General features: G+C 59.6%; 1 protein-coding gene across 1 annotated transcript; it reads left to right on the top strand.

Annotated features, from left to right (window-relative positions):
• Positions 1 to 4,130: 4,130 nt before the first annotated feature.
• On the top strand, positions 4,131 to 19,576 carry LOC147412364 (M-phase inducer phosphatase 2-like). Its single transcript, XM_086481449.1, has 11 exons — positions 4,131 to 4,172; positions 15,876 to 15,917; positions 16,911 to 17,045; positions 17,197 to 17,271; positions 17,526 to 17,705; positions 17,832 to 17,927; positions 18,250 to 18,312; positions 18,411 to 18,509; positions 18,820 to 18,953; positions 19,060 to 19,171; positions 19,436 to 19,576. The coding sequence occupies exons 1-11, from the start codon at positions 4,131 to 4,133 to the stop codon at positions 19,574 to 19,576; spliced, it is 1,119 nt and encodes a 372-aa protein (XP_086337575.1).
• The last annotated feature ends 572 nt before the right edge of the window (positions 19,577 to 20,148 follow it).

Here is a 20,148-nt window from a genome sequence, read left to right as displayed (position 1 = left end):
GAGATGCTCTTTTTCTTCATACATGCCTCGTCTGCTGCGGGAGTTGAGATCAGCACTTGGAGCTTCAAGGCATCTTCAGGTGTCTGAGTCAACCTGCAGGAGGTTAAAATCAGGCACCTGGAGTTGGTCCCGTCTGTGTTCACTCCTGGAGTCTTGGGCAGAGGCTGTTGCCCCTGAGCTGGGAACAGTGAACAGCTTGTGGTGGATCACCTGAAGTTCCCCAGTTCCCAGCTGGTTTTATGAAGGTGAATCATCCCCAGCAGGGACAAGATCCCTCTGCTGTTGTGTGTAGAATCACAGAGTGCAGTGAGAGCTCTCAGCTGCATCCAGACAGGAGAGCTGATAAGCAAGGCCTGTGTTTGCAGGTCAGGTTTTTAGCTGATGGCACACAGTAGCTGTTGGGTTTAATAGTCACATTTAGACCCCATCCAGGGAGTTCTGCGAAGCCTGGAAACCAAAGGATGCTCTTTCACATTTTTCTGAATGCTTGTTTTAATAGTGCAAGGCACGCAGCAGCTTCCGTTCCTGACAGGAGTTGAAATACCTAAACGTACTCTAAGGGCATTAAAGGATCGTTGATCATAGAGTTAACACCAGTCTGAATGTAGATATGATTCTCGTTTTCCACGTGTGGAGCAAATGCATCCCCTGTTGCTCACGTTCTTTCCAGCCGATGCAGAACTCACAGGAATGAACCATTTTCCAGCCAAGAGTGTCCTGGATATTTCTGTGACGGTGTTTGTTTTCTCTCACTGTGATTTCCTTCCACCAGGCGTATGCCTGGGGCCTGAGGGACAAATACTGGTGCGATAAATATCCTTTGAAATGCTGGTTAGACCTCCCCAGTTTCAGTTTTAAGAAAACCCAACAAACCAAATCCCAGGCATTTCTGTTTGCTTTTGCATTTATTAACCACCCTGCATCAATTTTCTTCAAAACTGTAGCCATTTTCCAAATGCTGCGAATCTTTTACAGTCTCCGGCTTCTAAATCATCCATATGTTGTTCTGTCATGTATCTGGGTGCCCCGGATGACTTTAGGGTCTCATTTTCACAGACTGCAGCTGTATGCCAAATCCCTTCTTGTTTCTGGGTACGTTAAAGAAATCCATGAGCTTGTTGCCCCTTTGCAGCTACTGCAAACACTTCTTTCCTTTGTACTGTCCTTGTTTTTCTCTGCCAGCTGGATCACAGGAAAGCAAAAGAGACACGGCAAGAAGGTGCTTCAGCTTCCCCGAGATCTTTTTCTGTGGTCGTAGAACTGTTTAAAAGGTGCAGTACCCAGCTACAGATGACTCTGCTGATTGGAATTCTGTGAAGAAAGGAGCAGCTGAAAGAGCTCCCTTTGTCCTGGCACTCCTGTTTCACAGCCAGGTGAATGGAGCCGGAATAAAATTCCCAAGGCTGCCATGGGTGCTGTGTTCCTTTACCGCAGGAGAAGGGACGTCCCTGGGGCAGCACCATTTAACCGCAGTGAGGACAGGCCCTCCGGCTCACCGCTGTGCCCGGTGCCTGAGGGCAGCTGCAGAGGGACGGGACAGGACTGATTTTGTGACACTTCTCTTGTGGGAAAAGCAGAGAAACTTCCTTTTATTGTTTTTCCTCTAGGATAGTTCATTTGCCTTTTTAGGCCTGGAAATTTTCCTCTACCTTTAAGAGGATAAGAGCAAAGTCCCTTTGGCCACCGTCTCTTTAAACGCCAGTAGCGCAGAGCTGTTCTTGTCATGGCAGACGTTTTTATGGAACACTCCTAGATCTATTTCTGTTATTATTGCTGTATATTTGAGACATAGACTGGAAGTTTAGGTGCAAACGGTTCAAAATGTTTGTCTTGCGTTTCTAAAGAACGTCTTGCAGAAGCAGAATGAACTCATCTGTCCAGCTTCTCAGCATGTGAGACCTTGGTTCCAAGTGAACTGCCCCGGATAATGCTCGCTCCATGTTTTGCAAAATTCTGTTCTAATTCCTTGGCCTGAGGTCTGTCAGGAAGACTTGCTGATCTGGAATTTGGAGACTGCTGAAAGACATAGTTGAGGTGGCTCCTGTCTGCCCAGTTATGCTTTTTCTTCGTGGTATATTTGTGTACGCAGCTTACACGTCTCTGTAGAAAATGAGATTCGAAATGTTTCTGTTTATCCAAGGAATAAGCTGGTGGATCTACTTTTTTTTTCATCTGGTTACCATTTTTATCTAGAACAGAGGGAAAAATCTGGACTAGGTTTGTTTTAAGGAAGCTGTACTTTAGGGAGCAGTGAGCACTGCAGGGATGCATTTTATGTAATCATCCTTTGAAATAATACAGCTGGCCCGAATTCACTCTTTAAAATAGCCAGTAAAGTTGGTGTCAATGCATGGAGAAACAAAATGTGCTTTTGCTGATGGAGTTCATACTAACTGAGTCAGCCACTGCAATCGGCTGTCAAGGCAAGATCATGTTGATGTTGGAGTAGCTGTGGCTGCATCAGGGTTTTTTTTTTGTAGGTATAGAAAAATCATCTCTAACCCTCTGCCAGGGAAGAAACTGGCACTGGAGGCTGGACCTTAAAAAATGGGCTCTCTGTGAGCAGTTCTGGGTAAGAAAGAAACAGGTGGAGTCTTGTGTTTCTTGTCACTCTAGGCGATGGATCTGATAGCGACCAACGGGACACCAGAGCTGCAGAACCCCGAGCAACTGTCCGCTGAGTTTCGGGCCTTTTGGAGCTGCTGCCTGGAGGTGGACGTGGGCAGGCGAGGGTCTGCCCAGGACCTCCTGCAGGTAAAATGCAAAGCGGCTGCAGGTGAAAGAGCTGCGCTGTGTCATGGTTTTGTCATCAGCTGAACTCGAAGGCATCAGATGGAGCCCCCTCGTGTTAGTCTCCACTCTGGGTGCTTTTCAGCTGAAAAATCAGTGGAATCCTACAGTGGTTTGGGCTGGAAGGGACCATTAGAGGCCATCCAGTCCAGCCCCCCTGCGGTGAGCAGGGACATCTTTAGCTGCATCAGGTTGCTCAGAGCCGCATCCAGCCTGACCTTGGATGTCTCCAGGGATGGGGCTTCTGCCACCTCTCTGGGCAGCCTGTGCCTGTGTTTCACCACCCTCAGCGTAAAAAATTTCTTCCTTATATCTAGTCCGAATCTGGCCTCTTTAGTTTAAAACCGTTACCCCTTGTCCTATTGCAACAGGCCCTGCTAAAAAGTCTGTCCCCATCTTTCTTCTAGGCCCCCTTTAAGCACTGGAAGGGCGCTAGAAGGTCTTCCCGGAGCCTTCTCTTCTCCAGGCTGAACAACCCCAACTCGCTCAGCTTGTGCTCACAGGGGAGGTGTTCCATCCCTCTGGTCATTTTCGTGGCCCTCTTTTGTGTTTTGGTAGGAAGTTCAGGTTTACAGGGTGGCAAAATAACTGCAGTGGAACGATAGCAGGCGCAGAGGCCTGAAATGGGGTTGGGGACTGGTGTATGCCGAGAGATGAGCAGGGAGGAACGCGGTGAAGTCAGTCCCAGCCAAGCGGACAGAGGTTTGGCGGTGGGAAGGAAGGGGCTGCGGGTGCTCCCTGTGAGCATCAGAGGGGCCCCGGCTTGTCCCTCCTGCCCCACTTGTAGAGGTTTCTGCCAGCGAAACGGGGATGGCTGAGCAGGACTTGTCACAGCTCCTTCTGTTGCCTGGCATAGTCGAGTAGATGAAAACTGCTGCAGGTTTGGTGCTAGGTTTTGTGGCAGATAGGGGGTGGCACCGTGTGCCCCTTGGCTGTCCCTGCTGTGAAGGTGCCAGCCAGCTCAAAAGGGGCAGGACATGGGGTGGTAGACACTGCTGTCCCTGCAACCCAGATCTGAGTGCATCAGCGCTCTGTCTCTTGTCTCCCTGCTCTTCTCTCGACCTCAGTGGCCTTCAGAAGAACACGTGGGCCTAAATATTGCTGGGATAAACATGTCCTAGAGGTACTGGAGTTCCTTGAGGTGTGGCTTGTGCCCCTCATCTTTTCTGAGCACTAAACGAGCCCGTGTCTGTAGCAAACAGGAACCTAAGTGAGCATTTTGAGGTTCCTGAGAGGAACAAGGCCCTGGGACAGCAAGCAGCATTCCCAGAGCACTGGCAGGGCAAAATTGCCAGCAAGCTGAAGACACCTTGATAAATGGATTAATCGAATGACGGGCCATGTGGGCCTGGGATAGTAAGGGACTGGAATTGCAGACGCAGGTGCAGGTGGTCCCCTAAGTCCCATTTCTGCATATTCCTGGTAACCAGCAGAACACTGCTTGAGCCCATCAGTAACTGAGTTTGGAAAGTAATGGTTCATTTCTTTTTTTTTTTTCCTTTGGGCAGCATCCATTTTTAAAGAAAGCCCAGCCTCTGCCGCTGCCAGCCACGGGGCCTGCACGCCCTCATCCCACAGGCAGAGTGTTCAGCAGGGGTTTGTCAGGGCTGTCCGATCCCAGCTTCCGCCTCCCCTCCTGCTTGGAAACCCCCCGTATTGCTGACACCCCCACCTCCACCCCCCCTTGAGAGGCCACCGTGCCCCACGCCCAGAAACGGCGGCTCTGTGACATCAGCCCCAGGGCCAAGGCCATCAGAGGCAGCAAGACTGCTGCGGGCAGTACGTCGGCGGCTGCGCTGGAGGCAACCAGACCTCCTTCTTGCAGCTGACACGTGCCGCTGGCAGCAATGAAAGTGCTCGCCCTCCTCGTCCTGCTGGCCGTGTGCCGGCCTGCGCACGGCATGTGGGACAGCTGTGGGTAAGTGGGCCGAGGCTCTGGGAGGGAGCTCGGGCAGCCCTTGACGGGCTTCCCTGGAGGGGGCCCGCGCGGCCCCTGTGGCCACTCCACAGCTTCCCAAACTCCCTGTGGGAGCCTCAGCTCCTTGCCAGCACCCAGGCTGCTGGCACAACCCGTCTACGGGGCTACAGCGGACAGAGGGCTGGAGGCACAGCCACGGGGTTCCCTGGCCCTGCCATCCATGCAGCCCCTTGGGGGGGAGGGAAGACGGCTGACCTTCAGCCTCAACAGCAGCACAGCCGTCCAGCAGCACACTCATGAGTTTCTTCTTACACCAGGACCTGCGGGCTCCGGCCCATGGCGGCTAGCTACGGCATGTCGCGCGTCGTGGGTGGCTCGGGTGCCCAGCCAGGGGCCTGGCCCTGGATCGTCAGCATCCAGAGCCCCTGGGGCCACGTGTGCGGAGGGTCCCTCATCAGCCCGCAGTGGGTCCTCACAGCAGCCCACTGCTTCAACGCGGCCAGGTAAGGAGGAGCAGGGAAGGGGGCTATCCCCACAGCACCAGCAGGCGCCCCGTCCGCAGCCCCACGAGCTCCTGCCATCCCGCTGCCTTGCAGTATGCCCGGTGCCAGGGCACTGGCGAGCCCAGCTGAGAGACTGCTCCGCAGAAGGCTGGGCTCGCGCCACCGCTTCCTAGCAGCCTCCAGCTCCACGTTCCTGGTGCCCAAGGCATGCTAGGGCAGTGGCATCCTCCGCAGCGCTGCTTTCCTCCCTGCCTTGGGAAGCAGAAGGCAGGGAACCGCGGGGCTGCTGCAGCACGTGGCTCCACTCCCTCTGAGGCCTCTCTGCATCTGCCTTCCAGGTACCTCACCATGTGGCGTGTGGTGATCGGGGCCACCCACTTGGCTCAGCTGGGCCCTGAGACCCAAGTGCGCGGTATTTATCGGCTGATACTTCACGAACACTACAATAACGTCACGGAGAGGAACGACATCGCCTTGCTGGAACTGGACCAGCCTGTCCAGTGCGGCTACTACGTACAGCTGGCCTGCGTGCCCGACGCCTCGCTGAGAGTGTCAGAGCTGACGAGCTGCTACGTCAGCGGTTGGGGTGCCACCATGGCAAGATGTGAGTTCCCAAAGAGTATTCGTGTGCCGAGGGTAAGCTCGGCACGCTGGGGAGGCGGGCTGAGCTTCTGGGCAGCGGCGAAAACCAGAGTCGGGCTGCGGGGACGTACGGCCACGGAGAGATGGGCCCGAGCCATTAGCCAAAGCGAGATGGAAGGGCAAGCCCGGCACAAGGCCTCTGCAGGGGCAAAGGCGAGCCCTAGGGAAGGGCTTCGCCCACACAGGGGAGGAGAAGTGGGAACAGAAGGGCTGCTGGCTGCTAACTCCTTCCTGTGCTCACAGCTGTAGGATCGACCGCTGTCCTGCAGGAGGCCCAGGTCCACCTCATCGATGTCAAGGTCTGCAACAGCAGCCGCTGGTACAGAGGGGCCGTCCACCCCCACAACGTGTGTGCCGGCTATCCGCAGGGCGGCATCGACACCTGCCAGGTAGGAGCGTGCTCCACGCCAGCCCCCAGCAGCACAGGCAGCCCTGTCGCCAGCGCCCAAACGTCCCCCGGCGCGTGTTGCGCCTGCCGAGTCGCCCTCCTGCCGCTGGGTCCCCACCGCTGTCGGGGCTTGCCTTCCCTTCCCCGTCTGCAGGCCCTTGCCCAGCACCCCTCTTGTCCCAGAGCCCCGGCACTCTGCCCAGAAAGGCCACCCAGTGCTCTTGCCCCAGCGCAGAGGTCTGCATCCCAGTCCTGGAACGTCCCCCTTCCACACCTCCAGGATCAGCGGGCAGAGAGGAGAGAGCGCCCTACCTTGCAGGCCCACCACCCCCTCCCAGACAAGGTCCTGCAGGCTCCAGCACCTGAGCAGAGCCTTTCTGGGCACTGGGTACAGCTCTGGCAGGTGCCAGGAGAGAGAAGGAGCCAGCCACAGTGCTGACAGGGGCCACCCAACACCACCAGAACCCTCTGACTCTCCTCCGCTCCGCTGCAGGGTGACAGCGGTGGTCCTCTGGTCTGTCAAGACAAGCACGCCGACTACTTCTGGCTCGTGGGGGTGACCAGCTGGGGGATAGGCTGCGCGAGAGCCAGGCGGCCCGGAGTCTACACCTCCACGCAGCACTTTTACGACTGGATCCTGGTACAGATGGGACTGCACCCAGCAGTCCGGGCTGCTCCAACGGCGCGGGCATGGAGTCATTTTCTCACCGCCTCCACCCCCGTGCAGAGGCCAAGGCCGATCCCAACACAGTCGGGCACGTTTAGCTCCTGCCCATTCCCACTCCAGAAGCTGGTGGAGTTCTTTACTCGGGTGCAGGAGCTCCTGCAGGAGCTAAGGGGGAAAAAGGCTTGAGCAGCAAGAGGAAGAGGATCCAGTGCAGGCTGCAGAGTAGCACCACCCTTTCCTCCTGGGGCAATGCCCGCTGAGATCCAAAGGCAGCCTCAGTGCCAGTGGCCTGCTCGGTCCTGCCCACGCTCCTCTCAGGGCACACACAACTGCTGCTCTTGACTTAGTTCTTGAAATAAAGTTGACCATTTTCACAGCTAACCAGGCTTCAGTCCAGTCTCCTGTGCAAGGCAAGGACTTCCACGCCCAGCACCTGCAGAACGAGGCTGCAGGCAGACAAGTCGGTCACACAGGCAAAGAGTCACTCCAAAAGCTGAAACCGTGCCCGGTCTGAGACGAGGGTGCTCAGAGCCACCGTGGGGTGGAGAAGACTGGCTAGAGGGAGGCTAGCAAGAGGAGAGGAGGAAATGATGTGACAGGCAGCCAGCGTTGGGGGTATGCCTTAAGGCACGCAAGCTGAAGATTAGGGCCTGCCGGGAGCCTTCGCTTACTGAACACACCGTGGGAAACGCCTGAGCATGCCAAGAGCTATTGCTGCCTGTAGCAAAGCGAGTGCGAAGCTGACGGGAGTCAGAGTGCCATGAGGAAGAGCCGGATTTCACAGGTAGTTAAGGGGGATTGGTGTGGGAGGTGGCCACACTTGACAGATAACTGAAGGAAGAGCTGGGGTGGTTTTGGGGAGAGCAGTCTGGCAGGGACAGCAGTACCCAGGAAAAAACTGCATCGGTAATGCCGTGGAAGTCCGAGGTGACCCAGCTAACAGCGCCTGAAACACCAAACCTGTGGACGGCTGTGGCAAACCTAGGAGCAACGGGGGAAAAAATACCCGCGGGGAGGTCCCTTGCTTGGGAGGAGACAGGGGCGGAGAAAGAGGGGAGTCAAGGCATTTGAGGGGCATGTATAGGCATGGAAAAAGGAGGGGAGGGGGGGATCAAGGAGCCAACCCCACAGAGGCAAACTGCTGGTTGGTGTGCTTGTTTGACTGAGCCCTGCAGGTGATCACCGCAGTGCGTCCTACCTCCTCTTGGAGAGCGATTCCCACTCCTTCGTGTGCGGCCCCACTCTGCACCCAGGGCACGGGTGGGTCCAGAGGGCTGGCGGCCAGCAAGGGCAGAAGGGAACACAGGCCACGGCGACCCAGCGGTGGGCAAGAGCGAGTGTCTCGGGCCAGCTACTGTTCGGAGCGCTGTGTGTTTGTGCAATTCACTAGGGAAACCAGAAGCTGGACTAGCTCACGAGCAAAGGAGAGAGACCCTTGCAGTCGTGCAGATGGCCTGTGGTTGCAGCCCACCCGCTTTGTTGAGCTGCCCGGTGGTGCCGATCCTGGGGAAGGCTCAAGAAACGGCGGCTGCCTGTACCTGCAGGCGGGCAGTGGAGTGTGCACAGCGGGAGCCAGCGGTGGTTTGTGCGGCTGTTGAACGGGTTTGGGCTTTCAATGTGCCCAGCCCGGTACGCCTGGTTCCTTTCTCCTTGCAGGTTGTATTCAGAGCTGTAATGCTATTTTTTAAAAAAAGCAAAAGCAACCAGCAAACAAAAAAAAAGCTGGGCAATTCCACCCTGCAACGGGTTGTCTCCCCCAGGCCCTGGCCACCCTGCCAGGCGACATTCACCACCACCAGCAGGGTGCAGGAGCGGGCCCGGGGCAGGGCTTTCACAGGCCACCCCTATTTTGAGGCTCCTGGCCGTGCAGTTCCTGGGCAGTGCTCAAGCAATGGCAGCAGTGCCCACAGCCGGTATTTTTGATCTTTCTCCCTTTCTCCCAGGCTCTGGCTCCCTGGTTTCCAGCTGTTCTCTTTCTGCCTTAAAGCCTGTTGTGCTGCTTCTCTTCCCCTTCCTCACTCTGGCTCCTTGTCCCCATCTTTTTTAGCCTCCTCCCTGCCTGCCCCGGCCCCTCGTGCTCCCCCTGCTCCCCCACCCCGGCGGCCACCGTTGCTCGGTCCCTCTCTGCCGCCCTGCCCCACACTCCCCCTCCCGCTGGCCCTCAGGCTCTGGGGGCTGTTTCCCGCCCTGCTCTTGGCTTGGGGGAGGGGCCATGGGGCCCGCGGGGGCGGGGCAGGGCCGGGGGAAGTGTCCCTGCAAGGGCAGGCAGCAGGAAGAGGCCCCGGGGCATGCTGGGAGCTGTAGTCCTGGGACAGGGGCTGGTGCCGGGAGGTGCAGGCTCTGCTCCAGCCATGGCCCGTCTGAGGTGAGGGCTGGGCTGCCCCTGAGGTGAGCGAGGCCCTTGCACGGGGGAGGGGGTGTCTCCTGCCTGCTGGCTGCCCGGGGGTGGTGGGTGGGAGCTCCAAGCCGGAGCCGGGTCAGTTGGGGCATCCCCGGGGGTGACCTGAGAGCTGGGGAGGGGAAGGAGAAGGGAGACAGACCCCCCATCACAGGCACTGGACACGCCGACTCTCAGAGCCCCCCTGAGCCCCCCCAGCCCCGCTCCCCCCCTGCAGCTGCCCCGTCCCCAGCCCCTCCCCTGAGGCCTGTCCCGCAGCCCCAGGCTGCCCCACGGCCTGTCCTGGCAGCGGCGAGCGGGGCCTCGGGCAGGCCCAGGGCTCTGTTAACCCAGGGGCCTTCAGCAGCAGTGCGGGGAAGGAGCGGGGTCTGCAGGAGCGGCTGCAGCAGAAGGGGCTCCGGCCTGGGGCCGGCTGTGACAGTCAGGGTTCTTTCCCTCTGCCAGAGGCCGTGCCAGGGCTCGGTGGTCTGTTCCTGCCCTGGGGATGTCGTCAGCTGCATCCAGCTCAGGCTGAAGCTGAGGAGATGGGCAAAAGGAAAAGCAGCCGGAGAAGGACACGAAGGGGATCTGGCTGCGAGCTACCCCCAGCTGCAGACAAGAGACAGCCGGCCTCTCGGCGTGAGGAAGGGTCCCTGTGAGTAGTCCTGAGCAGAGCTGGTCACCAACATGCACCGCGGGGTCTGTGTGCGTAACCAAAGCACGGTATAGCCGTGGGGGCGGGGGGTGTGTGTGTGTGCGCAGTGAGGCTGTGTATGTAGGAAGCCTCATATTGTAAGAGCTGAGAGAGGCAGAGACAGAAGTGTCTCAACAGTAAAATCCTCCCAGCAGCACCAAGAGCGGGAGCGGCAGTGAGTCCTGGGCCCTTGTGTTATAATCAGATCTGAATTTTGAATTTCATTGATAATTAATTGTTTTGAATAAACAACTAATTTCTTATAGTTAATTATTTCCTGATTCAATTAATTTACATTATGGTAAGGAGTAGACAAAACCTCACTTATGCTAAGAGACAGCAGATGCAGGCCTTAGGAAGATGGCCAAAGCTGAAGCTGCTGTGGATTGGGAAACTGTACAGAACACATAACGAGGAGGGAGGGAGGCAGGTACAAGGGGTGAAATTGTACGTTCTCAGCTAGTTCTCTTATGTGATGAAACCATCGAAACAAAGGCATGTTGCTGTGAAGACTCTCCCGTCCTCCCCATCCTAATTTGTATATCAGAGATTTTGATCAGGAAAATAACCAATGATTAGATTAGGATAGGACTATTAAGAAAGTTATAGAATAGGGCGGACCAATCATTGTAACTGTCAAAATTAATAGCGGGCATAAGATGCATGCTTATGTTAAAATCTGTTAAAGATCCTGACTTTGCAGAAAAAGGGTATAAGATGTTGAATTTTTGATGTAACTTTGAAGCCCGTCGGGTGGAGCTGTCCCTGTGCTTCCCAGCGCTGCAATAAAGATGTGCCGGCTTATCTGCAAGTGTGTAGATAAATTTGTCGTGATTGCGACCCTCCGTCCACACTTGGGGCCGTGTCACCCCTCTTGTGCTCCGGGTGCCTCCCTGTGCCTGTGCCCTCCCACCTTCCATCACTGGCGTCACTCTTTTGCTTCCCTGTACCTTTCTTCTTCTGTCTGTTCTCGTACCCTGCTCCCTCTTCGTCCCTCTCTGGTTTCCAAGCCCCTCTCTTGTTCTGCTATTCTACCTGCCCCTTTGGTTTTCCTTGCTCTCCCTCTGTCCTGCTCCCTGCCCCTCTTTTTTCCTTCCTCTGTCTCTGTCCTGCAGCGCATGGCTGGTTTTTCGTTCACTGCCTCTTTGTCCCAATCTGCATTCCTCCTTGATGTTCCCAATCTCTCTGGCTTCTTGCCTGAGATGCTTTTTCTCTCTTGTTTGTAACAGGAGACGCTGTTCTGTAAAAACATGACGGCATTCTTTTGGCAAGCCGCTGAAACATTGAGAAGATCCCCTCCTGGGAACACTCTGCAATATTCTTCCTGTCTGCAAGTGGCACCTGTTCATCAGAATGGATTCCAGAACCCAAGGGGCAGTTAACCTCCAGAAGTCTTAAACCTTCTGGGGAATCGCACAGACTATTTCTTGCTAAGAAGATGAAGGCTCTGTTGTTCCAGCTGTCCTTAGTGTTTCGAGACAACAAGCACTTGCACTGGTACTTGTTCTTTTCTGATCTGCGGCTCCTGTGAATGTTTCTCCAAGTTCTTGGTTTCCTGTCCGGGTGACTCTCCAGAGGACTGTAAAAATCAGTCTTCGTGGAGACTCTCTGTGCTGCGGAGCTGCCTGTATCGTTGTTGTCACCCAGCTGCCTACAAACGGCTCCCAACCCCAGACAGTGGGGCGGCATTTCTGATCTGCTGGAAGGGGGTGTCTCCATTTTTAATGTTGTTTCTTTCAGGGAGCACTGTGAGCGTGGCAGATCCTAAGCAGAAATACACTCGATTTGAACAAGTCGGGCAAGGGTATGTCCCGTCACAGTTACTGCTACAAAATCACGGGCCAGGTATTTTGCTGGTGTGATATCAAGCGTGAAGTCGGGCAAGCTCCAAACGTGTTCAGACCCTGGGTTTAGATTCTGCTGTCTCTCAGTACTGATCAGAATTGGTGCCTGTGGTCAGAAGGCGTCGTCAAAGAGCACTTGATGCTGGCAACGTCTTGTCTGCAGCGAGGGGCAGGACCTGGAAGATCTACTGTCCCTCAAGATTGTAGCACCCGTTTGCTTGTTTTCTTAGGGGAAATCACTTTTGTGTGTCTCAAAATAATACGGCCACGCTAAAGAAAGGAGAAAAATCTTTATTGCCTGAAAGAGCAACTTAGAACCTGATAGCTGTCAGATAAATAACACTTCTCAAGAACATTTCTTTCCAATCTTTTGCTTTAAAAAATATTTAGTGATCAGGATTATAACGGTATAGTTTAGAAATTGCAACCAGAGATTAGATATTCAGCTCTCTTTTCTGGCAGAGGTAGTGAAAACCAACCATTCAGTAATAAACACAGTGTCGATGCACTGTCCTTCCCTCAGATGGCTGGCACGTGTGTTCAGGGCTCTCAGAATGACTGCATGGTGTTGCCGGAGTTTTGCAGATAGATCCAAAGAAGAGGTCTAAGAAGGCACAGCTAGACTGTGCGTGTGTTACATTCTCTGGAAAAAAAACACACACACCCCCGCAAGAAAAAAAAAAAAAAAAAGAAAAAGGAAAAAACTAAACCCCAACAGAGCAAAACTGGAGAAAAGGGGAAAAGAATGAAATCTATTATTTTCCAGTCTCTGTAGGCACCCTGCCCTTCAGTTTTGGACTGAAAGAATTTAGTATGAACTCTGGAGATTTGCACCAGCCCTTTTTCTTCCTCTTGGACCTAAGTTTTCACTTGGATAGCCTGCATGGCAGGGGGCTTCTGGGCTGCTGCGCTGTGCGCTGCTGGCTGCAGGAGTGGAGGAACCAAGGTGTTTTAGAAACACTACAGGCAGCAGAGAGCTCCTGTCAGGGCTTTCACTTCCAGGGTCTAAACCACTTCTCATGTCTCCGCTGCTCTTTTGTTTCTGGGGCATCTGCAACTGTCTATACAGCACTCGACATCACCACAGGACAAGAGGTGGGTGTCAGCAGCCCCAGCAGATTTGGCAGGGGTTCAGCGCTTTCCCCCCTGGTGCGAACAGCGGATGGGCTTTCGGATCGCCAGGAGATCTTTACTGCAAAGACTTCCACATGGCTGGGGGCTTGTGGCCGGGGGTGGGGGCAGTGTCCGAACACTGGGCTCCCCCCTGGGCTGCACAATCACTGACGGACACCCACCCCTCATCCTGCCCAGCCGCACGCCCGACGTGCAGCCCCCCAGCGATGTCTCCCCACCCACGCACCATTCCGTGCCCCCCCAGCCGTATGCCCCCCAGGACCCCAACTACGCACCCCTCCATTTCCATTTACCCCCTCAGCCGTGCCCCCCCCATGCCCCTCACCCACTTTGGGCCGAGCTCTCCTGTGCTCCCCAGCCATGTCCCCCCACCCAGCCATGCCCCCCCCCCCATTTTGGGCGATGCCCCCTGAGCCCCTCCAGCCATGCCCCTGCACCCCTGCTGGCCCCCTCCCCCGTGCTTTGCCCGCACCCCCGGGCTCCGCTCCCCTGCCCGCGCGCCCCCGCCCCGGCCGTGGCCCCGCCCCCCGCCCCTCCCCATTGGCTCCCGCCGCGCCGCTCCCCTGTTAGTTTTCGAATATAAATAGGGGCGGCCGCGGGCGCGCGCCCCCCCCCCTCGCGCACCGGACGGCGGAGCATCGGCGCGGCCCCGCTCCGCTCCGCCGGGGCCGGGAACGGTCGCTCCAACGGGTGTCATTAACGCCTCCCTTCCTTTCCTGCACTCGCCATGGCGGCGCAGGGCGGCCCCGGTGGCCGTGGGCTAGCCGGAGTGGCCAGGAGGCGAGCGGGCATGTCGCCGGTCACCCCGCTGACGCTGGATACGGACAAGCTGGTGGGACTGGGAAGGTGAGTGGAGACGGGGGGGCTGCCCCGCACCGCACCCCCCTCCCCCCCACGCGTGAATGCTGCCGGCTCAGGGCAGTGCTGAGCGCGGAGAGGGGGGACACCACCCACCGCCCCACCCGAGGGGGGCACCCCGAGGGGTACCGGTGGGTCCCCACGGGCTGATCGCCGCCCCCGCCCTGCCCGCAGCCACTGGGACACCCCGAAGCGGCGGGTGGCGGGGCTGTCCTTGCAGAGGCGCCGGGCCAGCCCGTGCCGGGGGTCGGCAGCCTTGGGCTCCCCCCGCAGCTCCGTCTCCTCCGAGTCCTCGGACGCGGGTGAGCGATGGGTGCTGTTGCCACACCCGCCCCTGCCCCGACCCCCCTCCTCCCCGGGGCTGGGGGTGTGCAGGGGGAGCTGTGCTGGGGGGGTGGGCGTTGGGCAGGGGGTCACTGCATGCAGGGAGGGGGCTGGGAAAGCAGGGGAGGGGTTTGAGGGTGGGGAAGGGTCTTTCTGGGGGTGCACGTGGGAGCCGGGGCCCCCGCTCTGTCTCAGCTCCTGGCCATGCTCTGAGTCAAACTGGGATTTTAAACGGGGATTTCCTCCCCAGCGCTTCCTTCCCTGTGCTGGATGATGGGTGGGAGCCCCCCCACCCGCCCAGCCCTGCACCCCGGGGGGGGGCTCGGCTGTGGACCACCCCAGTGAGGGTTCCCTGGGCAGGGTGATGTGGGACATCTTGGCCAGGATGGGTGGTTCCAGGGTCGTCCCTTTGCCATGCTGGGGGACTGGGGAAGCTTTGGGTGAGGGTCCCGCCTGAGCACACAACAGATCCCACCCTGTGGCCCCCTCCCCAGCGCTAGAAGGGAACACAGCTGGGGTGGGGGGGGCTCCCCTGCACCCTGCCAGCGCCCCACAGGAGCGGGGGGGGACCTGTGCTGGAGCAGGGTCCCGGGGGCACGGCGTGCCTCCCACCCGCCCCCCCCAATGCTACCCCTGCCCCTTGTTCCCGCAGGAGTGGGGCTGGACTCCCCCACGCAGGAGGACCCCGCGGCACTGGAGGAAGTGTGAGTGTCCCTCGCCCCGCGTCCCCCCACTCCAGGAGGTCTCCACCCTTGCCCACTGTGTCCCCCCTGCTCACCCTTCCCGGGCTGCCTGCAGTGCCCACGCTCGGCCTGTCCCAGTCTTGCTGGGGGGCTGCGCTTCCAGCTGTTCCCTCCACCCCAAAATTGATTTTTGGTGGGGGGTGGTGTGAGAAACCACCTCTAGAGGGGCTGTCGGTGCTGGTGCTCGGCCCAGCCCTGCTGCAGGCAGGGGTCTGGCAGCGGGTGCAGGCAGGAAGCCTCTGCGGTGCTGCCGTGCCAAGTCCTCCTCTGGCAGGGACGGCCGGCAGCTGGCTCGCTGCCTCACCACGCAGTGGGGTGAGGGTGCTGAGCACCTCCCTGGGCTCCCAGCACCCCCGCCTCAGCCTCCTTGGGGTGCTGCTGCCCAGGCCTGGCAGATTTGGGGTGCAGGGATCAGCTGAGAGCCGAGCTCTGCGGGGCTGAGGGGCTCTGGGTGCCACGCCGGTGGCTTCGCCCACTCCCAGGGCCGTTGGCAGAGCCCCTCTCTGGCAGATGTCGGGTGACTGAGTAACTGGGGGCAGATGGTGATGCTGGGGCAGCCTTGGGGCTGGGTGGGCTGGGCTGCATTCGTCCTGTCGCAGTGTGCAGCTGCATGGCCATATGGCCGACGGCCAGCATCCCCAGCATCCCCGCTGCCGGATTTACATACAGGTGGAGAGCAGGCGCCACTGCCACCAGCTACATCTGGGCCCCGAGCGGGGTCAGCGGGGTGCCCTGAACCACCCCAGGGTGCTGCTTAACCCCCCAGCCCAGATTGGGGTCCCCCCGTCTGAAACCAGTGATTTCCAGATGGGGTTTTAACCCTTTGTGGGGCTGAAAGCCGCTCAGCTGCTCTCCCCTTGGGGGGGCTGATGACCCCTGTGTGGGGTGGGGGCCTTGTAAGGGCTGCGGCTGCCCATCCCAGGGGCTTCTGGGCTGCTCAGGCTGGGGCACGGGGTGCCATCCCCCCTAACCCTGGCTCCTCTCTTCCCGCAGCTTCGAGACAGCAATCCTAGAATCCAGGAGAGCTCTCAAAGAGTAAGTGAAGGGGCTCTGTCCTGGTGCCCAGACCCGAAAGCCAGGCTGTGCGTCTGCCCTTCCCTGGGGTTTGGATCAAGCTGTTGGTGTTGCTCAGTGGCTGGAGGAATTGCTGCCCTGGGGTCCTTCCAGGGAGGTCTCACCCCACTGTGGGGACCCAGGGGACAAGGGGGTCCATGCCAGCTTCAGGGCAGGGTGGGGTGGGACGCTGCTGGTCCAGGGCATCTTCTCTCCTCATTCAATCCTTTTCTTTTTGCAGCAATAAGCTCCTTATCCGGAGGATCCACTCACTGCCAGTAAGTCCCGGGGGCTCTACAGGGCTGAGCTGAGGGCAGCTGGATCCTGCTGTGCCCCTGGCTGAGCTGGGAGGAGGAGGAGGAGAAGGAGGAGGATGGAGCTGGGGAGCGCAGGGGCTGTGCAGCACCTCTCACCCCTCCCAACCCGCCCCGCAGCCACAGCTCCTGGGGGCCAGCCCAGTCCTGAAGAACATCTCCCACTGCCAGGAGTTCAACAGCCACGGGGCCAGGGAGCAGAGGGGCCCAAGGAAGCCCGAGGACAAGGTGAGGGGGGACAGCAAGGCTGGGGAGAGGGAGGCAGGACCGGGGAAGGGGCAGGGGGATGCCGTGCCCACCCCCCCCTCCCCCACTGCTGCAGGAGGGGGTTTGTCTTCAAGAAGCTGCAGAGGCCAAGTCAGCACAGCCGGCTGCCCGCCAGCGATGGGGCTGCGGGGAGGGACCCCCTCAGCCAGAGACTCGGCTCTGCCCCCGGCCTGCTGGTGAGAGGGGCTGGGGGCGCTGAGAGGGGGGCACCGGGGGTGGGTGGTCCTGCTGCAGGGGCTGCTGAGCCGGGACCTGCTGCTCCAGCCTCCCTGTTTGCACTGGAGACCTGTGGGTGTGGGAGCTGGGGGGATTGGGGTCACTGTGTCTGCAAACAGGGCTGGTGTGGGGCTGGCCCCACTCCTGAGCCATGGGCTGTGTCGTGTCCCCTCCCCAGTTCGACACCCCCGAGAAGGAAAACGTCGCCCAGGGCGAGAGCCCCATCATCCTGCACCGGTGCTCCTTGACCTCCTCCATGTCTGAAGAGGAAGATGATGGCTTCGTGCAGATCCTGGATGAGGAGGAGATGAAAGTAGGGAGGGCTCCTCCATCTGCGCAGCTGGATGGACCCTGGGCAGGGGCTCCGTCCCTGCCCAGGGGGGTGCGAAGCAGCAGTGGGACTCGTTCCCTTCATGCTCTCCTCTATCTCTCCCCTGTGGCTCCCCCAGGTGCCTCCCCAGAAGAGCGATACCGACGGGCCACAGGGGATGGAGAACCTACTGACTGCGCCCCTGGTGAGGAAGGAGGAGGCTGAGCCGGTACGTTGGGTGTCTCGGGGGGTGGATGGGGCCCCAGGCTCCCCCTTCCTGGGGTCTCCAAGGTGGGGTCTGGGGGTGAGGGTCACTGGTTGGCCAGCAGCACACACCCCCCAGGGCTTTGGGCTTGTCCTGGGTGGTGTGCAGCCACTAGAGAGGGACCCTTTTGCCTTTGTTCTCGTGGTGCTGGGTGGGGGGGGGTACGTGGGGGGAATGCCGGACCCTTGGGCACCAACACGGGCTCTCTCCCCACACAGTGTCCGGTGAAGCGCGGCAAGTGCCGGCAGCTCTTCCGCTCGCCCTCGATGCCCAGCAGCGTCACCAGGCCCATCCGGAAGCGGATAGACCGGCCCCAGGACCGGGACACCCCCATCAAGACCAAGCGACGGAGGAGCGTGGCCGGTAGCCCTGGCGAGGAGGCGGCAGCGGCGGAGCCGGTGGGTGATGGGGAATCCTCGGGGTGAGGCGTCCTTGCCCATCCCGGGTGGGACTGCCCGGTGCCACGGCTCTGCCGGCGCCCTCGCTAACGCCGAGGGGGGTGTCTCTGGTTCATGTCCCCGCAGAAAGCGCGGCTGCTGTGCTCCAGATCCTTCTGCCACGAGGAGATGGAGAACCTGCTGGCCAACGACCATCAGGAGCTCATCGGGGACTTCTCCAAGGTAGGGCTGCTGGGGGTGCTGCAGGCTTGGGGGTGCCGCCTGCCCCCCTCTCCTGAAACAAAGGGGGACCTTCAGTGGAGCCCTGCGCTGGTGCCAGAGCCCCAATACAGCTGGTGGCCCTTGTTTGGGACCAAGGGGACTTGGGGCTGAGACTTTCCAGCCTGAAGAGCCTGACCCTCTACTCTTCCAGTGCCGCAGCGCCGTCCCTCTTGGGAGGGAGCAAACCTCGCAGGTGGGGGGTCTTCTGGGCTGGGGGGAGCGGGTGGCAGCCAGGACGTCTCCCCGGGGACAGATTCTGACCCAGCACCCGCCTCTCCTCCAGCCTTACCTTCTGCAGACGGTAGAGGGGAAGCACCCGGACCTGAAGTACATTTCTCCCGAAATGGTAAGGGAGCAGTGACCTCTTCCCCAAAAAAACACCCCCACAGGGCTGCCTCCCTGCCCCCCCCCCGCCCCCCCCTCGGTGACGGGCTCCCCCCACAGATGGTGGCAGTGCTGACGGGGCAGTTCAGCAGCCTCATCGAGAGCTGCGTGATCGTGGACTGCAGGTACCCCTACGAGTACGAGGGAGGCCACATCAAGGTCAGAACTACCGCTGCGCCCCTCGGGGCTGGGGACAGGGTGGTCATGGGTGGGGGAGACACAAACCTGTCAAACCTCAGAGGGGCTGATGCCCCCCCCCAAAGGTGCTGAACCCCCTGGAGGGGTTGAGAGCCTCCCCAAAGGTGCTGAGCACCCCTGGAGGTGCTGAGCCCCAGCTGGAAGGAGGAGGGGGGTGAAGGCATTCCCAACAGATGGGGCAGAAGGGGGGCAGGGTATGAAGGCCCCCCCCCGCTCCCCGAGATGAAATGGGAGGAGGGGGGGGCTGAAAGGGGCCCCTCTCCCTCGCCAGGGCGCCGTCAACCTGCCGCTGGAGCAGGACGTGGAGGAGTTCCTGCTGAAGAAGCCCATCGTGCCCTTCGACGCCAGCAAGAGGGTGATCGTCATCTTCCACTGCGAGTTCTCCTCCGAGAGGGGGCCCAGGATGTGAGTTTGGGGGTTTGGGGGGGGTGGGGTGGGCGCTGGGTTCTGCCGGACCCCCTGGGCATGGCAGGATCCTGTCTGGGTGCCAATCCTGTCCCCTGTCCCGCAGGTGCCGGTTCATCAGGGAGAAGGACCAAGCCTGTAACGAGTACCCCCACCTCCACTACCCCAAGCTCTATGTCCTGAAGGGGGGGTACTGGGAGTTCTTCCCCCAGTACCAGGTAAGCCCCCCTACCTTTCACCCCCTGTGTGGGAGGGGGGGCGGTCCCTGGCAGGAGGGTGAGAGTGCTGGGTGGGGGGAAAACACCCTCTCCGCTCCCCAAAACCCTGCCCTGTGAGGGGAAAGGGTCTGGCTCTGAGCATCCTCCATGAGGGTGGTACCTCCAGGGGAAGGGGGTTGTGCTGGGGGTCCTGGGGGGTGCTGGGTTTGCCCCAGGGGGTGGGGAGGGGGGTCTGCGGGTGCTGACAGAGCTGTGGGTGCCCAGATGCACTGCGAGCCCCAGGACTACCGGCCGATGGACCACGAGGACTTCAAGGAGGACCTGCGCAAGTTCCGCCAGAAGAGCCGCAGCGGGGCGGGCGAGCGCAGCAAGCGGGAGCTCTACAGCTGCCTCAAGAACTTCTGAGGGACCCCCGCAGCCCCCTGCCCACCCCCTACCTGGGGCTGCCAGCGCTCACCATCGCCCAGCCCAAAACCTGGTCGCCACCCCGCCCCCCCCCCCACACACAGCCCTCCCAGCTCTGTGCTGGGTGCCCTGCCCAGCATCGCCCCCCTCAGCAGCGCGGGGCAGGGGGCCATGGTTGTGGGGTTTTACCCCTTTTTTACCCTAAAAGGTGTTTAGTTTTTACCCCAAATGGTGGCTGGGGGCTGTAGCATGTGGGTGGGGAATGCCTAGGGGGGCTCAATCCCTGCCAGGTTGAACCTTCCTCTGGGAGTGGGGGTCAGGCTACCTCCCCTCCCCAGCATCAGGGATGGGGCTCGGGGGCTGTGGGGCAGCCCCCCAAGCCAGTGCCCCCCTTCCCCTTGCACCCTGGGCTGGGTGGGGGGTGGCTTTGCCAGCTTTGGGCAAGCCACGGGGCTGCAGCACGTTCCCCCACCCCCACCCCCCCGAGCCCTGGGGGGTGCCATGGAGCTGGGCAGACCCTCTCTGGGAGGCTGGGTGTCCCCGTGGAAGGTGGGGACCCCCGTCCCTGAGGG

The sequence above is a fragment of the Leptosomus discolor genome, unplaced genomic scaffold, assembly GCF_034619465.1.
Source record: "Leptosomus discolor isolate bLepDis1 unplaced genomic scaffold, bLepDis1.hap2 HAP2_SCAFFOLD_43, whole genome shotgun sequence".
NCBI classification, from domain to species: Eukaryota; Metazoa; Chordata; class Aves; order Leptosomiformes; family Leptosomidae; genus Leptosomus; species Leptosomus discolor.
The sequence above is the reverse complement of the archived record's forward strand: the minus strand, read 5'-3'. Positions and strand labels throughout refer to the sequence as shown.

Coding starts and splice junctions, on each gene's coding strand:
- LOC147412364 (XM_086481449.1), top strand. CDS start 4,131: ATGTGGGCCTGGGATAGTAAGGGACTGGAATTGCAGACGCAG. Junction 4,173..15,875: donor GACTGGAATTGCAGACGCAG/GTGCAGGTGGTC, acceptor CTCTTCCCGCAG/CTTCGAGACAGCAATCCTAG. Junction 17,046..17,196: donor TGGATGAGGAGGAGATGAAA/GTAGGGAGGGCT, acceptor CCTCCCCAGAAG/AGCGATACCGACGGGCCACA.